This window comes from Priapulus caudatus, unplaced genomic scaffold (assembly GCF_000485595.1).
Source record: "Priapulus caudatus unplaced genomic scaffold, Priapulus_caudatus-5.0.1 Scaffold77, whole genome shotgun sequence".
Classification (NCBI taxonomy): domain Eukaryota; kingdom Metazoa; phylum Priapulida; class Priapulimorpha; order Priapulimorphida; family Priapulidae; genus Priapulus; species Priapulus caudatus.
In genome coordinates, this window is record NW_014577138.1 from 167797 (window position 1) to 176703 (window position 8907).

Genomic DNA, 8907 nt, shown 5'->3' on the forward strand with positions numbered 1-8907 from the left:
CACGTAGTGTTACGTTCATATTTTGATGGGTTATATATCATGCCCGATTTTGTAAGGGGTACACTGCAATTATTTGATGTAGACACATAGACAGAGGAAGACTGAGGAAGAGATCTGTTTCTACTGTATGTTGTCAGTTTTAGCCACCTATGAGTTTTCGTGTTTGGGGAGGATTTTCCTTGTTGCATACATACACTGTTTGTGAGTAAAACTTGCGTTATAGCAGTGAAATCTGCTCCACAATGTGAATCAGGGGTCGAAATTAGCGGTATCGCGATATCCGCGGGATAGTAGATTCTTGTGTTGGATACCAGATTTCAATGCTTGGTATCCCGCCGGGATAATAAAAAAAATCTTCAAAATCAGGATAGTGGTTGTTGAGTTATCAACTTTATACGGCAGCGCATCTGAACGAGTGCGCGTAGACCGAGTGCGCGCGATCTGAGCAAGCTCAGGCACCTTTACTATGCCATACTAGCGTTATACAGCAGGCATAGCATATTTGCAAGCGTAAGCGATGTTGATCATAAATGTGATGTGTATACATTGTATCAAGCAAACCAGACAATGCGTCTAGACAATACGTCTGAAGTGTACTTGTCTGTGCATATCTGTGAATCAGTTTTCATGTTTTTATATAATAATTACATTACATATTAATAATTTTCAAATGCTATTATTGCATATTTCAAGATTTTGGATACCAACATTGTTGAAATTACTATCCAAAAAATGGGATACCAGATATTTGGGGGGGATACCAGATTTCAATACTTGGTATCCAAAATGGATACCATAATAAAAATCTAATTTCGACCCCTGAAACCCTGTGGTGACCCTGTGGTGACCCTGTGGTGAAGGAGGCACGTTTTTTGTTTTAAAATTATGCTTAGAAATTTATTCTTTAGAATTCAAGTGGGAATATAATACTATCCTTGACCTGTGCACTAGATGACTACCCATGCAAGTATTTCCATGCTGGTGTTCCTTGTTACCAAGGAGAGAAGTGCAAATTTTCACATAGTCTTTTAACCAGTGAGACAAGGCCTGTCTTGGAAAAGGTAATAGAACCTTCCTTACTTTTCCCCGTTAACATTGGTGTTGTGTTCGTCCAGCCAAAAAGCACCATTTTTATTGCCGTATGTAATTCTATTCGCGGTTGGTTTTAGTTTTAGTATCGCTTTTTTCCACCAGATGGAGGATGAGGCTATCTGACAAGGTATTGCTTTAGTATCACATTTCAGTGTTTCAAAGTGATCTTTTTGTATTAGATCCTGATGAAGGAACAGGAGAGGAAAGATCAAAAGAGACGCGAACACTCAAATGAAGAAGACAGTCCTGAAATCAAACAGTCACCTGTAAAACGCAGCCTACTTGGGATGCCTCCCATCACTGTCATCCAGGAAATGCAAACCCTCAAGGAAAAGGAGAAGACATTGCCGCGGCTCTTAGACCTAGAGTTGCATCCCGTACCAATCAAGGAACCGTAAGTGTGCCGAACTTTGTGCTTTTAGGTTGTCACCTATTTAATTTGTGTGTGGTATTTGATTTAGACATTACAAGCTTAAATGACCACGGACAAAGGTTAGGGGAAAAATCAAGCCGAGAATTGTCACATTTACACTGATGTTAATCTTCGGTTGTCTTTACTTTGATAAAAAATATTTTCATGGGATAAAACTTGTTACTGAGCAATGCTCCACCATACATAATATTCATCATCAGTATTGCTATATCATAGGTCAGGCTGTTTTTTACCCGAACTGTCTAACATCGTTCACATGCCGATTAGTGTTTGACTGCATGAGCTTTAGTTATTCTAGACGAAGAACCAGATGTTAAATCTAGATTCTGCCTTTGTTACAGACCGAGTTTCTACAAAGAAGTGGAAGAGAGGTCGCCAGAACATGAGAGACACAGCAGGCCGCCGATGGCACTGAGAGGGTCGGGCCGACCTCGCTATCGTGACCCTGTTCACGACTTCATGGACAGGGGGCGCAGTCACGGGCGTGGCAGAGGGCGTGGCCGGGGTCGGGGCATGCAGCACAGACAGCAGCAGGCATGGGACAGTGGGCAGGACTATTTCAGTGACGAATATCAGGATTTCCCGAACAAGGGCTACAACTATGACGAGTTTGCCAATGAGCACAATAACGGCAACGAAGGTAGTTTGTCTCATCTCTGTTCTAGTATTTTATTTTCATTTATTTTTGTTATTTGAAACCAAGATAAATTGTTAATTTGTTATATATAGTTCAATATTATATATATATATATATATATATATTTACTGCCAATTATCCTTAAAAACTGCCTTTTAAAACTAGTTTTTATTATAATGCTCATTGATCAGTAGCATCAAGAGTAGATAATAACACGAGTGAGCCACCCGATTCCCGCATTTTTAACCGATTTTTCTCATCAAAATTTGCCACCAATAAAGAAGCAAGTGTATACGTTCCTCAGCTTATTATGACCACTAATCACTCACCTTCGTGGTACTGATATTCGTTTACATATATTTGCTAGCATATTGCTGTAAATCGTAATCTTGCACGAGCTGAATTCGATCAATTTACCGCTAAAATGGTGACTTGTTGTGACCTGTTTAGACAACTTGAGAAGCTATCGGGGCGCCAATATTTAGCAACGGACGGTTTCCAAATCATTCGTGCCCCGATAGGGGTTTAATGTACTTGATTACCTGCGCGTGCGTAATGTGATACTTACTGCAAACTACTACAGAGAATATTGTTATTATTGTATTATTACTTATGTAGGATAGTATGTCAATTTCTAAAATGCCGAAATCGGGTGTCTCACTCTTGTGTTATTATCTACTCTTGGTAGCATCAGAAGTAGATAATAGGGAAGGAGTGTAACTTCAATAAACAAGGGAAATTCGTCATTTACTAGCCTTAGAATACCTACGATTTACTACGCGTAACTTAACCAACTTGAGCTCAAATCGTACACAATAAACTCGTAAACGAGTCGTTAGTAGCTGCCTATTGTTTCAAGTTAGGTGGGTTATGGAGTCGCTGCCAACAGAATGGAGAATCGTGTTGTACGTTTTAGTCTGTATCTCCGGATTGCGGGTGTATACGAGGAAATGATTTCGCACGATGCTAGGCGAATGTACTGTGTACGATTTGAGCTCAAGTTGATTGAGTTACGCCTAGTAAATCGTAGGTATTCTAAGGCTAGTAAATGACGAATTTCCCTTGTTTATTGAAGTCACACTCCTTCCCTATTATCTACTTCTGGTAACATTGATGCACCAATGTTTGTTGTTTACGCCACAAACTATAATAATTCTGAACTGATCAGAATTGCTCACGGACTACCAAATTACAAAATCTAATAGTCTGTATGACTACCGGACAATGAAGGTTAATCTCGCATCCTGTATATATATATATATATATATATATATATATATATATATATATATATACACATATATGCATATTACATTGTATTAGCTATATTATAAGATTGTAGGGCTGTCCCTTAGAAACCGGGTCGTTTTCGTCACAGACACGTATATGGATATGTTGCTCAGATTTTAGAGTGGTATTTGGAATGGAACATTCACGAACTTTCAGAAACAAGTGAAAAATATCAAAAGTACGAAAAATTATAATTGCTGCTGTTGTCGTAGTGCGCAGTGCATGTTGGGATGGCTCACAGTGCATTCTAAGTGCTTAGTGCAGTAGCTCAGGCAATGACGTCACCAAGAGTTGCATATTTACAAGGCAAGCCGAGACTTGCTCCTCCAGAGATGCATATGCGGGTATTTTAAACTGTTCAGGAGACTACATACATAAAAATCTACACATACAGTACTCATGCGGATTAGTTCATGGATTTGGTAAAGTAAACTGTTAGAAACTTCTTTTAGTAACAATGCCAATTTAAGTCTAACTATTTGTCACTACCATATGGTCACTCGCAGGGAACATTTATCCTTTCCTCCTAATTTACCCTCATTGACTGCCAACTACATCTACTCCATCAACCCAACACACATCCATTGGATGGGTACTGTGCTAATGAAATAATGTAAGTGATTGCGATAAGATAAAAACGAGAGTTTGCTTTTCGAAGTTCAAAGCAGTGTAAGAAAATAGTTTGATTCTCAAATTTGATTGTATTTTATTTACAGGGTTCAGTCCCTACCAGCAGCAGGGTTACCACAGCGAAAACGAGCAATTCCTTCAGCAGCAGCAGCAACAAGTAGATAAATTTTCTGAGGCTAACGGTGAGCGACAGTTTGAAGAAGAGGACATGCCAAGAAGGGAGGAAGACCAAAGGTCAGACGACGAAGCTGCTGACCACCGGCTGAAGCCTGACGATGCAGACAATGTGCTCGCACACATGCCGGCCACGCAGCGCCAGTTGTTTCTGCGCATCCAGCAGCAGCAGCAGCAACATCGTGAGAGCGAGGGCGATGAGGAGCAGGGCAGCGTCGACGGTGAGGTTTCGCAGTCATCAACGTTGACCACGATGACCGACGCCCGCGACTCAGGTACAATCACTACCCTGTCACAGTTGTGTCTCCTGATCATAATGGATTTAATTTATACAACTGTCAGATTGCAGATGCACAGTTGAGGTGCCTAAATATCATTAACATGAACAGTTAAATTATTTCACTATTATCTATATACACTTAAGGTGCAGTTGAGCCACCCAAGCCAAAAAAGGAGGATGAGGACTGGTATTCTAGTGATGAGGAGGGAGACGGGGCACTTACTGCAGTCCTAAAACAGATGAGAGATGAGGTATGGCTTTTATAAAATTCATACACCTGTTATAAAATTGTCTTTTGCTGCATCAAGGGTATCTAGGCTTGTGTGCAGAGTAACACTTAGTTTAAACGTTAGTAAAGTTTAAACGCTTGATGTCGTCGAACGTTTTTCTATATAACTATTTCCAACGAGCCCTATACTATATATCGTCTAATATATATCTAATAGTGTTTTATTTACAATCAGAAGCCGTCGTCTATACTGACTGCGGCATCTAGTTCCTCCCAAGAGACCTCTAGCCTTGCACAGTCAAGCAAAAAGGTGACGCCACCAACAACATCGGCAATCGATGTTGCATCAATGCTGTCCGCTCTTCGCAAGAAGGTGACGCAGGTAATGTCATGGCCATATTAGAAAAGTTGTTGATTTCGCATATTTCGTGTGAAGGTGTAACCCACGTGACATGTGTGCCTTACTTTCAAACCAACATTTTGCAAAAGAGTTTGTGGATCGCTATTCTGATTCGATGTCATCTATTGTGTTTGCTTGTCACAGGTACAGCAGCTGCAAAAGCCAGCAGATGTGGATATGAGGATGGATCCGAAGAAGCCGCAGGATGTAGACCTGCGAGAGCTGACCTACGACCCCGGCAGACGAGAAAGGCGGAACTCCAGCAGTAGCTCTTCCTCGGGGACCAGGCGACCTAGTGGGGAGGGTCGCTTCCACCTGATGCCTGTCATGGTGAGAAAGCCGGATAGGGGAAGTCTCCGGCAGATGCTCGTGCAGAAGAAAGGTTCCGATCCCAACCTGGAGAAGGACCCGCGTGTGCAAAAGCTTCTCAAGGAGAATCCGTCTCTGCCGGAGATCCTGTTGCCGGACGTTCCCGACATTAAGATGAACACGTCGCTCAGCGGCATGCCGACACTGCCAGACATTCAACTGCCGACGATCAACAAACCTAAGCCAGGAGACCCGCGGCTGAAGGTGCAGAAAGCTGATCCGAGAGCTGCTACGGCGACGACAGCGAGCGCAGACCCAAGAAGTAAGGCCGTCGACCCGAGAGCGGCAAAGTCAGCAGACATGCGCGGTGTGGGTGCTGCTGCAAACAAGCTGGCTGACCCCCGTCCTACAAAGGTCGATCCACGCCTGGCGCGCATACAGAGTCAGCAGCCTGGCAATATGTCGCCGTCAGTGAGTGCCGGCGACTCGAGGTGGCCTGCAGCGTCTATGCTGCCTAATCTTGGAGCTGGTGGAATGCCTTTAGGGGTGCCTATTCTGCCAAATGTTCCTCCAGCTCCCCCTGCCCTGCCTAGTTTAATGGGACTAGCACTGACCGGTGGACCACCACTAAGTTTAAGAGTACCCTTGGGCATGTCTGTAGGTCTGAGGGGAGAAAGTATAGGTGGTGGTTTTCTAGGACCCCACGGTGGACGCATAAGGCAGCCAAATTTAAATTATCCGATGCCGCCGGGTGTCATGGGCCCTGGACCATTCGGTCACGTGCAAGGGCCGTTCCCGGACAACCTACGCATACCCCTAGGTTCACGAGATCCTCGAGGGTCACGACTGCCCAGGCCTCCCCAGCCACGACCTCTTTTTCAGGGGATGGCAGCAGGAGTTAAGCTTGATGGCAGTATAGATGAAGAGGCAGGAGAGCAGGAGCCTTCTCCCACTGTTACGAAGCGTAACGACATTGACGCGCTGCCTCAGACCGACGAAACTAAGGACGGTGAGGGCGCAGCCGTCGGAAAAGTTGCCGACAAGAAGTGCAAGTTCGAATACAGTTCGCCGCTTGGAGCGTTTGATTCACAGCCAGCAGCCGATGGCTATAACAGCTACAATCGGCCAAAACGAAAACAAGAGCCCACACATGTGGATACGAATCCCCCACCATTGACCAGAAAGGCAACTGTGGAAATGAAGCCAGCTCCGAAGCAGGACATTGATGAGCGAAAGAGTGATGTTGACGAGCGCGTGACAGCAGAAGCTCCGAAAGTGAACCTCGTACTAGACGTTCCAAAACCTGATAAACCGCTAAGTGACGTGTTTAAGAGCTTTGATCCCACGGCTTCACCATTTTGCTAGTCTCCCTGAATGTGCCACTACCCAGCTTAACACAACCCACACTGGTTGGCAGCAGGTTGTGTTCGATGTTCAATGATTTACTGCCAGTGCGAAGAAGTAGTGAAGTAGTGAAGTCAGTTCCTTGAACATCATTGTGCAGACAATTCTGAGCATGTGCTATGAAAGCCCACGACTTTCTGTCCTTTGCTACTTGGCAACTAGAGGAATAAAGGAATGAATGTACAGTGTATGAAAACAGTTACTTACCATGGATAATATTATGGTGAATATACTGCTGATCTTGCAACAAATTTTATTAGGAATAACATAATATTGAATAGTAGTTATGGGTGATGCCAACAGCTAAGCCTGCTTGCCTGTCGTCGTGCCTAGGCTGTTCCGTGGCAGCATTCTGACAATTGCCTAAATTATGTGTATCAGTAGACTTGTTTGGCAGGTTTTTTTTAGCTTAGGCAACCTACCAAATATAGTCTGTAATTATTGACTTGTTGAAATGTTATGTACTCGCTGTAAATTCTCAAACAGCACGATTTATGTATTTAACTGGTTCAATTATGACGTACACAGCAGGCATACATATGGGAAATTGTTGTTCATAGTGAGCCCTAGTGGGTTGTATTGAATGTATGATGTAAATATTGAAGTAATATGAAGTAAATTGTAATGTTTTTTTCCAGAAATTTCCTTTTTATTGTGTTATTTTTCCAATGATACCAACTATTATCATAGCTTACATGTGACAAAGAAATCTTTCATCAAAGTAATCCATGAACTTATCCACGATAAGCTTTATTCGTCATGTTACATGCAACCTCCTTTCACCATCAACTCTATATAAGTCACTATAATCATATAAGCTTTGTAAGGCCACAATGGCCTTTACGGTCACAATAGTTAACGAACGTGCCTGATAGTTTTTGCAGTTGTTCGCAATCTAGTAATTTGCAGAATTCCTCCTTTGTGTTGTGAGAGTCTAATGTTTATTTATTGAATTTTATCATTGCAATAAAAGTGAACTGCAGTTAGGAGAGATGGTGTCACATTCACAATACCAACTATAACTAGAAAGAAGGCACTCGGGGAGTGCGAATCCTCCGCATACGCGATCACTACACCTGTGATATTTTCAAGAGCTAATAATACCTCTTGTATTATTAGCTCTTGATATTTTGTAGGCTGAGGTTGCTACTTGTAATAGATGACGTTGACCTTGGTTTGTTTTTTGTGCTGAACCGATCGACTATCGCTCAAGGGGTCGTTGTCGTATCAGGTACTACAGATATGTACCCGAGGTACATATATGTATACACAAAGTGTACCAGACTTGTACTACAGAAGTGTACCCTAACCCTAAACCTAACCCTAGCCCTAACCCTAACTCTAACCCTAACCCTAACCCTAAACATACCTCATATGAAAATATAAACAACTTTTTTGTTTCAGAGGGTGACTAGCATTTTTATGGCATTTATTGAAAGCATGAAATGTGCTTTCCACGACGTTGCCGAGAAGGAGTAAGGTGTCTGATAACCTTTTCGACCTCGAGAGGAGGGCTTAAACATGGATTTGTTTCTGTTAGAAAAGAATTTGCTGCCGGTGTTTTCGCTAGATTAGATCTTTACATGCCTGGATGTATGAGCTAGGCTTACAATGTCACACTTTGAAATTTCAAAAGCTAATTTGGTGGAAGAAGGTTTTTGCTTCCTTAAATCGTATAATTTCTATGGCATTCTGTACTGTCAGTGGTTACATGTACTGTATGCCAACTGCCAGCTGCTAGTTGGTGGTGGTAGTACTGTGTGAGTTTTTGCCTGCATTTAATTTATGCAGTAATCCGAAACGAGTTGTGATGTCGAAGCTGGGGGTCAAAGGTCAAAGGTCATGAGTGTAAAAGAGGGATAACAATACCTCCTTAACTTAAGCCTCGTCTACACGACGAACCTTAAGTTCGAGTTAAGCTAACTCGAGTTAGCGATTATGTAAGCGTCTACACGACAAGCAACCGATAGAGCGATTATTACCGAGTTATTGTGCATGCGTGCGTGCGTGTGTATGTAAACGTGCGTTT

The 8907-nt window shown here is 42.7% G+C and overlaps 1 protein-coding gene across 1 annotated transcript in view; it reads left to right on the forward strand.

Annotated features, from left to right (window-relative positions):
• Positions 1-7519, forward strand: part of LOC106821558 (zinc finger CCCH domain-containing protein 4-like) — a gene marked incomplete in the record, with an annotated part of 44061 nt that extends 36542 nt beyond the window's left edge. Inside the window, 7 exon segments of the mRNA XM_014826423.1 lie at positions 952-1061; positions 1272-1486; positions 1867-2165; positions 4169-4531; positions 4681-4787; positions 5001-5147; positions 5310-7519. Coding sequence (XP_014681909.1) covers positions 952-1061; positions 1272-1486; positions 1867-2165; positions 4169-4531; positions 4681-4787; positions 5001-5147; positions 5310-6839 — 2771 coding nt within the window.
• Positions 7520-8907: the final 1388 nt, after the last annotated feature.